This window comes from Somniosus microcephalus, chromosome 6 (genome assembly GCF_052327205.1).
Source record: "Somniosus microcephalus isolate GS21.2 chromosome 6, FLI_Smic_1.0, whole genome shotgun sequence".
Classification (NCBI taxonomy): domain Eukaryota; kingdom Metazoa; phylum Chordata; class Chondrichthyes; order Squaliformes; family Somniosidae; genus Somniosus; species Somniosus microcephalus.
In genome coordinates, this window is record NC_140992.1 from 205,689,973 (window position 1) to 205,706,909 (window position 16,937).

General features: G+C 43.9%; 1 protein-coding gene across 6 annotated transcripts in view; it reads left to right on the forward strand.

Moving 5' to 3' along the window:
* Window positions 1-16,937, forward strand: part of plekhg4 (pleckstrin homology and RhoGEF domain containing G4) — a 318,289-nt gene that overhangs the window by 275,093 nt on the left and 26,259 nt on the right. For all 6 annotated transcript variants that reach the window (XM_085991271.1, XM_085991272.1, XM_085991274.1 and 3 more), the window contains 4 exons: window positions 5,336-5,506; window positions 5,943-6,120; window positions 7,752-7,868; window positions 8,358-8,627. In XM_085991271.1, the coding sequence (XP_085847397.1) occupies window positions 5,336-5,506; window positions 5,943-6,120; window positions 7,752-7,868; window positions 8,358-8,627 (736 nt within the window). The remainder of the gene's footprint in view (window positions 1-5,335; window positions 5,507-5,942; window positions 6,121-7,751; window positions 7,869-8,357; window positions 8,628-16,937) is intronic.

Below are 16,937 nucleotides of genomic sequence, written 5' to 3' on the forward strand. Positions count from 1 at the left end.
GGAGTGGATTGGTTTGCTACAAGGTGCTGATTGATGACAAATCGATTATAGCATTTACAAAAAATATAAAAAAGAGCAGTAAGACCTGCTTCCAAGTGTAAAGGAAGGATTGGAAAAGCTTCAGCTTTGCAGTTCAGAAAGATGGTTAAAACAGGGCCTCATTGAAGTATAGAAAATATTAAATATAATGGATGAGATTAGCTCAGATTACTACCGCCAAGTACATCATGAAAGTATGACCAGAAGGCATAAATGGAAATAATTAGTGATGAGCAAATTTAGAACAGCAATAAGGAAAAACATCTTCATCTTCACTCAAAAAATGATAAATGCTTGGAATAATATCAAGAAAGGTAATAGAGGTAAAACTTCAGAATTTGAAAAACAGTTAGCGGTTATAATGGGAGAGTTAATGTATTTGAGGGATGAGCCATGATGGATCAAAATGGTCTCCTCACATTCCGCACTTTTCTGATGTTTTTTGTTTGTTTCCAGTCGTCCAATAAAATAATTAATATTCAGTGTTTAGTAGCTTGCAATATTGATTTGAGAGCAGTGGGGAAATATCTATGAATTGAGCTATTCTCCAACCCGGTTACAACTGTTTGAACAGAAGTGTAGTGCTCTTGATTCATTTAATGCATACTGAATATACTGTGAGTGATTGCATAAAAGAGTTTTGGATGGCTGGAAATGCATTATTGCCTGTGCTGCACATCCAATTTTTTATATATATATATGCCGCCACTACAGCTTCACCATTGCAGTTAGGTTATACGCAGAACCTCATAGAATATAGGGCATGATGCAAAATAACACAGGATATCGCAGGTTCTTTCAGGCAGTGAGGAATTCATAATCTTCCCCTATAATGCAAGGCAGCAGTACAATTGAGATGTACAAATGGCTTGAACCCAGCACCATGATTACTGCCTTGAAACCATTCATTGGTATCCATTGCCTATAATTATGCACTGTTTGGAGACTGGGTGGCGCAGTAAATTTGTACATTGCTATTTCACTTTCTGAGGTCTGGGTTCTAATCCACTCCAGATGATGGGCTGAATTGCTGCTCCTTGAAAGGAGCTCTTAAGTGAAGTAAATTTTGATAGTTTCAATCCAGTGTCTAGTGGGAGCGGGACCATAGCACAGAACTGTCCAGAATTTAATTGGCAAATTTGCTCTGAGAGGTCCTAAGGATGCTTAGTGTGGGTAGTTCTAAAAAAATCCCACCAGTATAGAAGGGTGTTTTCTTCAAAGTTTGAAGTTAGGATATATTGTTGGTAATAAATAGAGGGAGCTTTACTCTGCATCTGTATTGCTCCTGACCTCAAAATACTCAATACTGAAATTGGGTACCAAAAGTGGAAACTGATTCCATTCTCCAGCACTAGCTTCCCCACATTGCTGAAATATTTAAATTAAATGATGCGTTCCGTTTCCATTTGATGAGATGGTTTTATTCTGTTTTTGCATCATAAGTAGATATTCATCCCTTCAATATCTGTGTGTAATGAGCTTTACAAAGGAGGATTCCTGAATACGGTGGTGTACGTTGAAAGAAAGAACTTGTATTTGTATAGCGCCTTTCACAACATCAGTGTAAGGGGTCGTTTTAACGAGCTTATGGTGTGCTAAATCGGTTTTGATTTTCGCACTACTCGTGAGCGGTTTCGAAGCGTTCCCCCCCTCACGGTTCTAGACACTGGGCTTATTGCCAGACAACCTTTGTGTGTTGGCCCAACTCGTGACTCGGAAGACAAATGGTCAGATGAGACAGATTGAGTTTTAAATCAAAACGATCTTTAGTTTTGAAAGAGAATGTACACAGAGAAAAATGGCAAGAATAAATGCAGACAAAAAATAACGTTTCTCACAGAGGACTAAATTATACACTGAGAAAAATAACTTTAAAGCATATAAACAGTTCTAAAATAGCGATAAGCTAAAAGCGGGGGTGAGGGAAGCGCACGGACACATCGAGGGATAAATCACACTCCTGACTTACAAATACCCTTAACGTCACAAACCCTCCCGTTACTGAATATACCTCAATTATGTCAGTTAGGTAGAGTTGGGCCTTTATGCTCACCAGAATTTCAAAACCCTTCTGGACCTTGGTACTTCTTGTTACGTCTGGAATTTCCGATCTTCCTTATGGGACCGGCTCCTAGACCCTGTTACTTGGTGTCATCCGGGACCTCCGACCTTCCTTATGGGACCGGCTCCTGGACTCGCTCTCCTGTACAAACTTTGGAAGTCCTCCGAAATCCTCGAGCCGTTTTCTGTTCCGCACGGTCTTCGAACTCCTGATGGTAACTGGACTTGGACTTCACGGTGTGAACCGTCTCCGGAGGAGTCTTCCTTACTCTGGTCGAATCTTAGACTGACTTGCTGACGATTTACCTGAACGGTTATACTCTTTTTCTGGCCCTAATCTTGGCGCCAAATCAACTGTTTTCCTTTGTTAAGGTTGCTTTAACAAAAGCAAGCACATTAATTTTAACTGCTCGCAAATCGAACTAATGGGAATCCGATTAGTGTCCCTTCGTTTGTGTGTGCTCAGCAGTTTCTGAGATCGGTTACCGCTTTGCCATAATGGGAATCCGTTTAGTGTCCCTCCGTTTGTGTGTGCTCAGCGGTTTCTGAGATCGGTTACCGCTCTGCCAGCGATTAGCGCACCTCCAGGTGCTAATAGTTTTGTTTACTGCTGTAACCACATTACAATATCAAAAAAAGTAAGGTTCTGGATTCTTCTAATCGATGATGACTCAGACTGCTGTTAGGTACTGTGTGTGTGTCCTTTTGAACTGGGCCATGAGAACTGCCAACTCCATTCTGTGTTCTCACAATGTGGCCACTTCAGGGGCCCTACCCGTATACTGTATTTCATGGATTTTTGCGAATCCTACAGTCCCCCCTGTGATACAATGAGCATCTTCAATCGTCTTTGTATCATAAAATGTCTTTGGGTGAGCACAAATCCGTTCCCTCCCCAACTGACCTTCCCCGTAATTTACCTTGCTAAGGAGTGTACCTCGCCCGCACTTTCCTCATTCCGAACAACGAAGTTTGAGAAAACATTTCCTATTGGAGACAAACCTTTAAACAATATACAGACTCGCCTAGAGTCATAACAGAATAATCATAATACAATATAATGCGAAATCAAACAAGGTACAGAACAATCCAAAATATTAAAACAACAGTAATTACACGGGCGACTCCCCGTTTACTGCTGTAACCACATTACAGTATCAAAAACAGTAAGGTTCTGGATTCTTCTAATCGATGATGACTCAGACTGCTGTTAGGTACTGTGTGTGTGTCCATTTGAACTGGGCCATGAGAACTGCCAACTCCATTCTGTGTTCTCACAATGTGGCCATTTCAGGGGCCCTACCCGTATACTGTATTTCATGGATTTTTGCGAATCCTACATCAGAATGTCCCATAGCACTTCACAGCCAATGACATACTTTTGAATTGCAGTTGCAGTGTAGGAAAATGCAGCAGCAAATTTACAAACAGTAATGGGATAATGACCAAATAATCTGGGTCGTTTTTCTTGATGTTAGCGGAGGGATAAATATTGGCCAGGATATCGACAACTTCCCTGTTCTTCTTTGAATAGTGCCATAGGATCTTTTGCATCAAACTGACAGGACAGATGGGATTGGGTTTAATGTCTCATTGAAAAGACCACATCTATGACGGTGCATCACTTCCGCAGTACTACACTGAAGTGTCAGACTAAATTATATGCTCAAGTCGCTGTAATGGGGCTTGAACCCATAACCTGCTGACTCAGAGGCAAGCGTACTTCTGTAGTCGTCCACAGCCCCCAAATGTGGGCAAATTAGCCCTTTGCATAATGGTAGTCTTTCACCAAGCTGCCATGTACATCGTAAACAAGCATCCAGTATCCCACAACCCCCTCTTAAATGACTGGGCGAAGGTACGAAGTCCGTCCAATCTATCTACATTGGCAATTACCGCATAATTGGCCATCTTGTATCTTACAAGCTCACATGACCTATATTACTGGGTTTTATTACCATGGTGAAATGCAAGCTAATAATTTGAACACGATTTATCGCATTTTGAAAATGTTTTCTGTTCTAAACCTGTTCTTGAAAAAATAATTACAATTGTAGGCATACAAAGACAATTTAATCATGCATCCTGTTCATTTCTCATCCAGTGGGGGCACCTCAATGGCCCACAAATACTGGACTATGGTTGGCGAGCTTGTGCAAAGGAGGGAAGTTAGGGGCCATTATTATTGTGCTAGCACGTCTTTTATGAGTCGACAGGTCTGTCATTTCTGATCCCTACCTCCAGTTGAGCTGGTCAACCTTATGCTATGCATTTGTTGGAGGGAATCCTCCCTGAGAATGGAGGTAATACATTGTTAGGAAGAGAACCCAAATGACCTGGTGTTTTCCTTAATCCAAATGTAATCTGCGTTACCCGTCTATTTGAAACTGTAATTACTGAAACCTGTAAATTACGAATGCCTTGGGGACTGGCATCTGTTTTCCTTTTATTGCAGGTGTGCTTATTTTCAAAATGGTCATTGTATGCACTGTAAAAATATTCAGTACAACGGGGAGTGCTTTACCCAGCATCCATAGTGGCGGAGAAACCGCTCTATGCCTGGGTAGAGCCATGCAAGCATTCAATCCCAGAGATAATGGTTTCTCTGCCACTATGGATGCTGGGTAAAGAGCTCCCCAATCCACAAAAGCCGTTTCTTTCACAAAACCCGCTGACCTGCATACAGTGACCTCATGAGAATTTGGGGGCCAGAAAGGAAGCAAGCTGCAGGGAAAGCGCCAGTGATCCCGATTCAGTGAAAATTCCAGATACAGCAGTTTTGCAACAGGCTGAGTCCCATGTTTTAAGTTGCAAAAGAGCTTGGTGCATTGAAGGCTATCCATAGTTTGTAATTTGAGAGTGCCTCTTGTATATTTTGCTGTGTAAGTTATTTGGAGGTCTCGATAAGTGTCCGGTTTTTTTGCAGATGCCTGTTTCTGCGAGTGTCTGTTTCTACAGGTTTCACTGTAAAAGCCTTTATAAATGTGGATGGAATGTTATTCTTTTTTCAGAATGATTTCACATTAAATCTGTTGAACCTTGTGATACTTGACAGACAATGGAAAAATGGTCATGGGAAACTCAGAATTAACAAGAACAGCAAATTAAAAGGCAATTTATTTACACAAAAAGTACATACATTTAGACATTAAAAACATATATTTTTAAATAATCTGGTTACAGGAAACTAGATGGCATGAGACTGAAAGTCATTGTTTAAATTGTATCAAAACAGGTGAACTTGAAGGAACAGGGACAATTGGTTCGCCAAGACGAGTTCATTATCTGGTGTGGGCGCAAGAAGTACCAGCGACATGTCTTTCTGTTTGAAGACCTCATTCTTTTCAGCAAACCTAAGCGGATTGATGGTGGATTTGATGTCTATATCTACAAGCATTCCTTCAAAGTGAGATACTGAAAATGTTGCATAATCCCCGTATAAATTTAGTTTGTATTTGATGTGTTAATTATTGTGTCCTGATGGTTCCAATAAAGGTTTTTTACTGTCCAGAATGTGGAGATAAGCTGGTGATCACCGCACAACAGTAAAGTTGCAGTAAGGTCCTGTTTCCTTTCAATTTTTAATGGGAATTGGGAACTTTTCCTGCGTGGTTTCTTTTGGGAGAGTGGTGAATGTGGGTTATAGACAACAGGAAGTCTATAGTGCGAAGTCCAACTCAAAACTATTGATGAAAATTTGACCTGCAGCATAATGGCATACCAAATTAAATTGATTATTGAGAAAGGATGTATCATTTTGCAAACCATATTTAACTTTTTATGTAAGTCGAGTGTATCGATATATCCAGTAAATTTGTTTAATATGTTTTTCCTGTTTGTAGACAGCAGATATAGGCTTGACAGAAACTAGTGGTGAAAGTGGTATACGTTTTGAAATCTGGTTTCGTCGTCGGAAATCCAATGATACATATGTTCTCCAGGCAAGTTCACAAGAAGTGAAACAGGCCTGGACAAAAGATATAGCAAACATCTTATGGCAGCAAGCTACCAGAAATAAAGGTAATACATTTGGAAAGATTTATTTTTCTAGATTATTATTTCAGCTGAGAGCTATGCCAATATATATTTTTGTTTTTGCCTGAATAGCAACAGCAACAACTTCAGCTTACATTTATATAGCACCCTTTAACATAATGTCCCAAGATGCTTTATAGAGGGAAAGGAATAAGTAAATAAAGAGAACCGGCACCAAGCCATAGTGGGAAATTTAGGAGAGGCTGGTTAAAGAGGTTTTTAAGACAGTTTTTAAATGTAGAGAGAGGTTGCGGGGTTTAGGGAGCGAGTTCCAGAGAGTAGGGCTATGGCAGCTAAAGATTCTGCTAATATTGATGAGGTGAAGGGAGGGGGGATACACTTGAATGCCTTTTGGAGGAATAATGGGTGCGGAAGGGGACACTGGCTGGCAGAGGTTAGAGAGATAGGGTGGGGCGGGAGCATGGCAGGATCTGAGGACGAAGGTTTTTAATTAAATGGCATTGGGGGGGACATGGAACCAATGTAGATCAGTAAGTATGGGATTAATGGATTAGCGGGACTTGGAGAGGGCCGGGATATGAGTGTGGGTCAAGTTCGAGTTTATTGAAGATGGAGGGCAGGAGGTCAGCAAAGCGGAAACTGGAGATAGTAGAGATTAAATTGGGCTACATAGCCTGTTTTCAGGTGCTACGCAGTCTCCTAAGGCCCCAAAATGGCGGCCAAGAAGCACGCGCACATTTCCGACCGGAAGTACGTCACCTACCATATTGGGCAAAGACAAACGAAGTGTTCTTTACCCACGCCTGAAGCAAACGTTGGACCCTTTTACACATGTAACGAAGGGCCTAACGCCTGCTTCAGATCCCCATTGGCAACATTGGTTTGCCCTGACGGTAAACCAACCATAAACATCGGCTGCAGAAAATAAAAGCTAAGTACTCGCCACGATCACCATCCCCATCACTGCCGCCCCAGGCCCCAATCTCCGATGTTGTCGCCTCTCTCTCTTCCCCCCGCCCCCGATCGTGAACCCACCTAACCCACGATGCCTCCCAGACACCTGAGGCCACAATTGCTCTCTCCCAAACACCCGAGGCCCCCAATGAGTACCAACCCCGTCACTTACCTGTCAGGCTTCCTCACACACTGCCATCTTCAGTATACATGGTGTGGAGATGCTGGAGTTGGACTGGGGTGGACAATGTAAGAAGTCACACATATTGGTTGGACTATAACCTGGTGTTGTGTGACTTCTTACATCTTCAGTATAATGAGGTCTGAGGTCCAATATCTGGGGTTCCTCAGACCTCGCCATCGGGTGGTGCCTTAAAAATGGCGTCCCCAAATTTCTCCCACAGAGAATCTAGAGGTGACGAAGTGTGGCTTCAGCAGCAGTGAGTGAGAGGTTGGGGCAGAAGCAGGAGATGTTGCAGTAGTGGAAGCTAAATATCGTGAAATTGACTATTATGTGGGCTTTGAAGCCCATCTGTGTGTCAGACAGAAAACCGAGGTTTCACATGGCCTGATTCAGCCTAAGGCTGGGGAAGGGGGTGTTGGAGTCAGTTGTTTTATATTAGAGATATTGTTGACCTTGGTTGAATGTGTTGAACTAGTTTACTTCATATTTAACATTACACAATGAACATCTGTTTCAGAGGTACGAATGCAGGAAATGGTGTCTATGGGAATCGGTAACAAACCGTTCTTGGACATCAAACCAAGTGAGGCTGCAATCAATGATCGAGCCATTGATTATATTATGAAAGGCAGAGGTAAGTCCTCTAACTAGGTTTAGTGACATGGCAGCATAATCTTGATATATAAGAAAACAGCTTGCAAATGATAACCAGATTAAACCTTTTAGGGCCTTTATGAAAAATAAAATCAACTCAATCTGAATGCAGTGTCTCACTAAATGGGAAATATGTTTGGAGTGGAGAATCTATAACTGAAGTCTTCTAACAAAGAAATGCAATCAAAATCTTTTTTATATATGTTATAAAATATTCTTGTTTCATTTTTTTATCTACATACACACTTGGATATTGACAGCTCTGTTGTACAGATTTTCCACCCACATATTACTATCACAAGTTTATCCAGTTTGTTCTTTGTTCAAATGAAACTCAAACTTCGATAAAGGTTTCAAATGAAGTGTCTTATTTTTAACCCTGTAAGGTATTATTTAAACACTTGTTATTTTCACTGGTAATTGTCCTTTCTTCATTAGAATACATTTGCAAAACTTGCATTTCTTACAGGAGCACGAACCAGGGCTTCAATTGCAGTGTCATTATTTGACCACACAAATCCATTTCGAAGGACACAAAACATTTCAAATAACAGCAATCCTTCAGCTGGTGGCCCGTCCTCATCCTCACTGTTGGGGCCACTCAACCTCCATATGTACACGAACCAGACGTTGCTCTCAGGGGTGAACACTGTATTGGCCAATGAACGACCATTTGATGTCAACACTTGCATTGAGGAGGATGAACTGGAACAAGAAACAAGCAGCCAACCCTCCATGAGTAAGTGTTACACCTCTAATAAACTGAAAGATCTAACACACTGTGTCTTCAGATTCAAAAATTGCTTCATGTAAATTACCGCATGTTGTCAAATTTAAAGTACAGCCAGTACATAATTGGTGTGATTGAAGTGGAGTACTTAATTGTTTTGAGTGTGTATTTTTTAGGTTAAACTCAATTGCCTTTTTTCCTCCTGCTGTTTTCTAGTATTCATGCATGAGACATCAGCCTCGAGTGTGTGAATGAACATCCTCCCTACACACATGGCACACTCAAATTGCCCACTACGAAGGGCGTGTGATTGCCCTAGGGATACTTTGCGTCTTGGGGAAGGTTTTGGCTTCTGTTTAACATACGGCTGAGACCAGTAACCCAGCATGTGGAGAATTATGGGCACAAACCAATGTCCCATCAGTACATGTCCGAGTATATTGATGCTGAAATGCCCTGTGTTACGGTGCTCCCAGGATGCATTGTTTTATTTTAATTTTACTTTGATAAGATATTGTGGTTTTATTTCAGAGGTATGCTAGTGTCATCTCATGTCTGTTGTACTAAGTGTACAGAATTCATATTTCTTTAGTAATGGTCAAACTACAATTAGGAAACAAGAACCATAAATGTTCATAGCAAAGTGGCATCTTGTGTATAAAAGAAATCCCTGCTTTGAGTGGAAATCACCTCCTTATTCCTAGATTCTCAGCTCTGATACTGAGTAACAAATGCCATATGTGAAGTTGGACAGAATGCTGCAGTCAGTGTCTGTGCAACTTGACTGCTTTATTGCACATTACATACAACAGAACTGCACCACATTTTACTAGATAACAGGTAATCCAACTGATGAAAGTAACCTGATGAATGTGTTATTTCTACTGGAGAGCTTCTACCACCCATGGGACCATTCCACAGCGTGAGTCAGTGCCTTCAGGAGAGCATCATCAAATTTTACGGCATAGAAGGAGGGCACTTCAGAAGTGCCAAGTGGATGATCCATCTCGGCTTCATCCTGAGGTCCCGACCATTACAGAAGCCAGTCTTCTGCCAATTTGATTCACTCCACGTGATACCACGAAATGGCTAAGCGCACTGGATATTACAAAGGCTATGGGCCCCGTCAATAGCCCGGCTGTCATGCTGAAGACGAGCGCTCCAGAACTAGCCGTGGCTCTAGCCAAGCTGTTCCAGTACAGCTACAACACTGGCATCTACCCAACATTGTAGAAAACTACCCAGGTATGTCCTGTCCACAAAAAGCAGGAGAAATCCAATCCGGCCAATTACTGCCCCATCAGTCTACTCTCAATCATCAGCAAAGTGATGGAAGGTGTCATCGACAGTGCTATCAAGTGGCACTTACTCACCAGTGCTCAGTTTGGGTTCCGCCAGGACCACTCTGCTCCAGACCTCATTACAGCCTTGGTCCAAACATGGGCAAAAGAGCTGAATTCCAGAGGTGAGGTGAAAGTGACTGCCCTTGACATCAAGACAGCATTTGACCGAGTGTGGCATCAAGGAGCCCTAGTAAAACCGAAGTCAATGGGAATCAGGAGAAAAATTCTCCACTGGCTGAAATCATACCTAGCACAAAGGAAGATGGTTGTGGTTGTTGGAGTCCAATCATCTCAGCCACAGGACATCGCTGCTGGAGTTCCTCAGGGCAGTGTCCTAGGCCCAACCATCTGTAGCTGCTTCATTAATGACCTTCCCTCCAACATAAGGTCAGAAATGGGGATGTTCGCTGATGATTGCAGTGTTCAGTTCCATTCACAACTCCTCAGATAATGAAGCAGTCTGTGCCCACATGCAGCAAGACCTGGATGACATTCAGGCTTGGGCTGATAAGTGGCAAGTAACATTCGTGCCAGGCAATGACTATCTCCAACAAAAGAGCGTCTAACCACTGCCCCATGACATTCAACGGCATTACTATCGCTGAATCCACCAACATCAACATCCTGGGAGTCACCATTGACCAGAAACTTAACTGGACGAGCCACATAAATACTATAGCTACAAGAGCAGGTCAGAGGCTGGGTACAGGAAACTTCGCGATATCCGGCACCGATGGGACCGGCGTGATGCCGATCTATGAAAACTTCCAGACAGACCAGCGCTAATGTTGAAGGATACGGAGGTTTTCATCTCCGTATCTGACAACAAACACTGTTGCTTAGCAACAGCTTGTAAACAGTCGGCTCGTACCTTGGAAGCGTCTCTGTAGCTTAGCAACAGCTTCAGAGAGGCTTTTCAGAGACTGACTTTAAAAAAATGCTAGGAGAAGAAAAATGCTAGGAGAAGAAAAAAAACCTAACAAAATGGCTGCGGATTTCTGCCGTTAGATTGAGGTTTCCGGACATACAACCTCCGGATAAACCAAAGTTTCCTGTATTTTGTGGTGTCTCACCTCCTGACTCCCCAAAGATTTTCCACCATCTACAAGGCATAAGTCAGGAATGTGATGGAATACTTAGAACATAACAAATTGGAGCAGGAGTAGGCCATTTGGCCCTTCGAGCCTACTCCGCCATTCAATGAGATTATGGCTGATCTTCTGCCTCAACTCCATTCACCGGCCCTATCTCCATATCCCTTGATGCCTTTTCTAGTCAGAAATCTATCGACTTCTGTTTTGAATATACCCAATGACTGAGCCTCCACAGCCCTCGGGTAGAGAATTCCAAAGATTCACCACCCTCTGTGTGAAGAAATTTCTTCTCATCTCAGTCCTGAATGGCCTACCCTTTATCCTGAGGCTGTGGCCCCTGGTTCTAGACTCCCCAGCCAAGGGAAACATTCTCCCAGAATCCATCCTATCAAGCCCTGTAATAATTTTGAATGCTTCAATGAGATCTCCTCTCATCCTTCTGAATTCAAGAGAATACAGGCCTAGTTTACTCAACCTCTTTTCATACGACAGTCCCGCCATCCCAGGAATCAATCTCCTGAACCTTCGTTGCACTCCCTCTATGGCAAGTATATCCTTCCTTAGGTAAGGAGACCAAAATTGTTTACTCCTGTACTCAAATCCTCTTGTAATGAAGGCATGTACAAGGACACCCAGGTCTCTTTGAGCATCTGCATTCCCCAATCTTTGACCATTTAGGAAATACTCTGCCTTTCTGTTTTTTCTACCAAAGTGGATAACTTCACATTTATCCACATTATATTCCATCTGCCATGTTCTCGCCCACTCACTGAGCCTGTCGAGATCCCCTTGAAGCCTCTTCACATCCTCTTCACAACTGACACTGCCACCTAGCTTTGTATCATCAGCAAATTTGGAAATGTTACATTTAGTCCCCTCATCCAAATCATTGATATAGATTGTGAATAGCTGAGGCCCACTAGTCACAGCCTACCATCCTGAAAAAGACCCGTTTATCCCTACTCTTTGTTTTCTGTCTGTTAACCAATTCTCAGTCCATTTAGTATATTACCCCCAATTCCATGTGCCCTAATTTTGTTCACCAACCTCTTGTGTGGGACCTTATCGAAGGCCTTCTGAAAATCCAGATACACCACATCTACCGGTTCCCCTTTGTCTACTCCACTAGTTACATCCTCAAAGAACTCCAATAGATTTGTCAAACAGGATTTCCCTTTCATAAATCCATGTTGACTTTGCCCAAGCTTACCATTAGTTACTCTCCACTTGCCTGGATGAGTGCAGCTCCAACAACACTCAAGAAGCTCGACACCATTCAGGACAAAGCAGCCTTCTTGATTGGCACCCCATCCACCACCTTAAATAATCGCTCCCTCCCCACCGGCGCACCATGGCTGCAGTGTGTACCATCTTCAAGATGCACTGCAGCAACTCGCCAAGGCTTCTTTGTCAGCAACTCCCAAACCCACGACCTCTACCACCTAGAAGGACAAGGGCAGCAGAAGCATGGGAACACCATCACCTCCAAGTTCCCCTCCAAGTCACACACCATCCTGACTTGGAAATATATCACCGTTCCTTCATCATCGCTGGGTCAAAATCCTGGAACTCCCTCCCTAACAGCACTATGGGAGCACCTTCACCACGCGGATTGCAGCAGTTCAAGGCGGCGGCTTACCACCACCTTCTCGAGGGCAATTAGGGATGGGCAATAAATGCTGGTCCTGCCAGCGATGCCCATATCCCAGGAATGAATACATTTGAAAAAACTTGGCCCGTCAAGTATGTGCCAGCTCTATGGAAGAGCTATCTGTTCAAACATAGGATGCCCCAAAGCACTTCACAGCCAATTATTTGTTTTTGAAGTGTAGTCATTCTTGTTTTATAGATAAACGCAGCAGCCAATTAGTACATAGCACATTCCCACAATCAGCAATGAGATGAGTGACCAGTTAATCTGTTTTGGTGGTGTTGGTTGAAGGATGAATGTTGGCTAGGACATCGGGACAACTCCCTGCTCCTCTTTATATAAAAAAAGAATTGCCATGGGATCTTTTCCATCAGACAAGGTCTAAGTTTAATGTATGTATGCAAAAACTTAGTCCCATTGCCCTGCCTTTTTCCGATTCGTGGGAGGAGAAATTAGGCTGTGTGGCGCCCATTTTTTAGGTGCTATGCCACCACCTATCAGGATGGAAGCTGAGGAGCACAAGGAAGTGGGAGAACACGAAGAAGGAGGAAGGCTACAACGAAGACAGCCCCTTTCTGCCGGGCTCTAGGTGATCAAATAATTAATGAGTGATACTAGTAACCTCAACCATACCTCCCCATTCACCCAAGGGTCCCACGCTCCTTTACTTTTCCTTTATCACAGACCATCACATCGTCCTCATTCCAACAACACAAAAATAAAAACCACCAGAAAATGCACATTGTCATCCAATTATATAAATTCAATAAAGGCATAATGCATGCAAAAATAAACTAATCACCCTTGTACATTCCCTTAGTGCTTGTCTTCCATTTGCCTATCCTAGTACTCCTACGAGGTGCTTCCCCATTAGCTGCAGCATGGGTGATGGAAGGTTGCTGACCTTCAATTGAGGAGACTGCATGTCTTTGGAGTGCGACCTGGAGCAGTTCTGGGTCTAGATGGCCCAGCTTCAGACTGCACCATCTCAACCTGGGCTGACTGACTAACGGGCACTGGTAGAGTGGTAGGGTTGGGAGCAGGAATGCTGTCATCTTGAGAGAGCACAGCAGGTTTGTGCTCTGTGGAGCCATATCCATTTTCTCAGGGTGGCGCCTCTGCAATCCTACTGATGTGTTGGAGAACAGATTGAGGGACTGCTGTGACACCCTGGAAATCCCTATGAACAGTGGTATCCAGAGCCATGATGGCAGCAGTCTGAGCTTCCACTACTGCACCCAGACCTTTGATGGAAGCTGTTCGTGCAGCAATGGAAGCTGAGACATCGGCCATCAGACGCTGCATTATGGTGGGTTCCACATGTGTGCTGATGGATGTGACCACTCGTTCCATGTTGGAAAGGATGGGTTCCAAGGTCTGCGCAAAGCCCTGTGCCAAATTTGTGCTGGACTCCTCCGTGGTCCTTGACATTGACTGCAGGTTTTCAGGCAGGCTTTCCAGTGCACTAAGCATTTGGTTATGTACACCCATCAGCCTTCTTCTGTAGCCTGGCCGATCGAAGTCCTCATCTAACTCAGCAGAACTAGTGTACGACCTCGCCCTCCAGCAAGCTGGCACCTGCACTATCCTTCCACACCCCCCCCCCCCCCCACCCTGCCCTGGCTCTTGTGCCCGGTGTCTCACCACATGCAGATCCTTTTTCTATCGCAGCCTCTAAAATACGCAGTGTCAGCCTCTAAGCTGGTGGCTGAGAGTGTAAGATTGAGTGACAGCGTCTCTTCATCTTCACTGTCTTCTTCTACTCCTGCCACTGATTGGGAAGGTTCCAGTTCTTGAGTATCTGAAATGACAATGGTTGGGTTGTGGTGAGGGGAGAGGAGAAAGTAAGAAAGAAATGAGTGCTTACACCACCTGCAGCTTGTGCGTCAGAAGAGATTGTGGAATGTGAGAGGAGGAGGATTAGGTATGCAGATACCCACATCATTGATCTGTCCAACTTCACCAGTGGCCACGGCCTCAGTGATGCCCCTTTCCATGATGGCCGGCATTACATTCTCCATGGGGGTTAAAAGGTGCAGGTGTGCTTGTCTTCCTCCAGTTCGTTGCTGCTGCCTGCTGTTATGCACCACCTTCTCCTGCAAGAAAGAGAAGTGTGTCAGTGAGTGTCCTGCAATATGTTTGGGTGATGTGGCTGTCATGGCTGAATAGCTGCCAGTGTGTGCGAGCTGAGAGTTGTGGGTTCGAAGCTTGCAACAGTGCTAAGTGTGTGAAGGTGAGGTGAAGCATATGAATTGAGCTGTTAAGTACTGATCGATATGGACTGTTGGTAGGTTGATGATAGGCAAGTAGAGAATTGAGCAGTGGATGAGGCTAGTAGTGCAGTTGGCAGGATATGCCATTTGAAGATTAATTCACTCACCTTGACAACTCGTTAAACTTCTTCCTCCACTGCATCCATGTTCTTGGAGCAACACTCCTGGCTTTGACCTCCGCCGCTACTTGTTCCTACTGCCTCCTGAGCATATGTTGTGGAAGGCCTCCTGCCTCCCTGCGGATACAGGACATCTCCATCTTTCCACCAAGACCTCCAATGCATTGTCTGAAAACCTTGGTTCTCGCATTTTCAGCCATTGCTCAAAGTATCACAGCACTGATTGACTTTTGAAAAAACTCCTGCCACTTCTTGTAGACACAACGCACCTCCCCTTAAGAGGAGCAGGCTGCCTTTAAGTAGTGCTAGCCACTCACAATATCAGGCCCCCTGCTGATGCGTGCAGCCAATGAACAGTGCAGGGAGCGCTGGCTGCACGCACCAATCATTAAAAGAGCATGCAGCACCAATTTAACGTGCTGCCTGCATGCAATGAACGGGTGCGAGTTAATCAAGTACCGCGATCCCCACACCCTTTTCGGGGGTTAGCCGATTTCTGCCTCATAGAATCATAGAGAAAGAGCAAGGGAGAAAATATACAAAATATTAAGCAATCCAGGTTGTGTGAAAGGGGGTAATATTACATTAAATTTCTCCCCAAGATATCCTTCCTTCCTTTCCCCCCTCAGCCTCTGCATAAAGCGACTCCTCATCCTCAGTGAGTTCAGTCTCCACAACAATTCCCCTTGCCTTTTCTCCTCTGATTCACTGATCTCCTGCCCTCCCTAAACAGGAGTTAACAACACTTGTTAACTCCCAATTGCCTAGCCTTTGACCTTCCATTTTCATGATACCGCTGCAGCTGTTGATTTGCTGAACCATTCCTTCACCTCCATCTTTGGTCCCCTTGCCCCCAGCAAAGTCTTCACTGTCTCCCAGTTCTATCATTCCTCTCAGTACAGCCACCATCTTCACTCCCTTAAACCCAATGGGTAAAGACTTGAGAGTGTACCGAGCACATAATTGGCTTAGCTATTCATAATCAGAATTGGCTCGACCGCATCAAGCTATCCCCTGCCAAAACCGTCCATGAATCTAGGAACATTGTGGAGGGCAAAGAGAATCCTAGACTCCCTTTCTCCAACATCAATCTCCTTCTTAAACTATTTTATCACGTCCTTTACCCTCATCTCTTTTCTCATTGACGACCTATCTCTAACCTCCCTTTCCTCTCAGAGATGCTTGAATGTGTTGTCACCTCCCAGATCTGTGCCCATTTCTCACACAACTCCCTGTTTCACTCCCTTCAATGAGGTTTCTGCATCTTCCACGACACTGAAATGACCTTAACTAAAGCCATAATTAACATTCTCTACTACTGTGACCATGGTGCATTATCCTTCCTCGTGCTCCATGATCTCCCTGCAGCCTTCAATGTGGTTGATTACATCATCCTTCTCCTGTGCTTCTCTTCCCACCATCCAACTTAGTGGAGTGCCCTTGCGTGGTTCCACTCTTATATTTGGATAACCAAAGCCATTGGCATCACCTTCAGCCTCCAGCATAAACTCAGCACCCTCACAACCACTTCAGTTCCCATTCCCCACCCCATGGCCAGTGTCTGAAGTTGAAGCAAACTGTTTGCAACCTTGGCTCCTTATTCAACCCTGAGATGAGTTTCTGACCCCTTATCTTTGTTTAAAAAGAGCTCCTACTTCATGCGTATTACATTCACATCCTCAGCCTATCTGAAACTCTTCCTACCTGTCTCACTTCCAGACTCAAATTACCCAAAAGTTCTCCAGGCCAACCTTCCATTCTGCACCCTCCCTAAACGTTTTTTAACAGCTCTTCCAAAACTCTGCTGCCTGTATCCTATCTGCACCAAATCCCACTCGT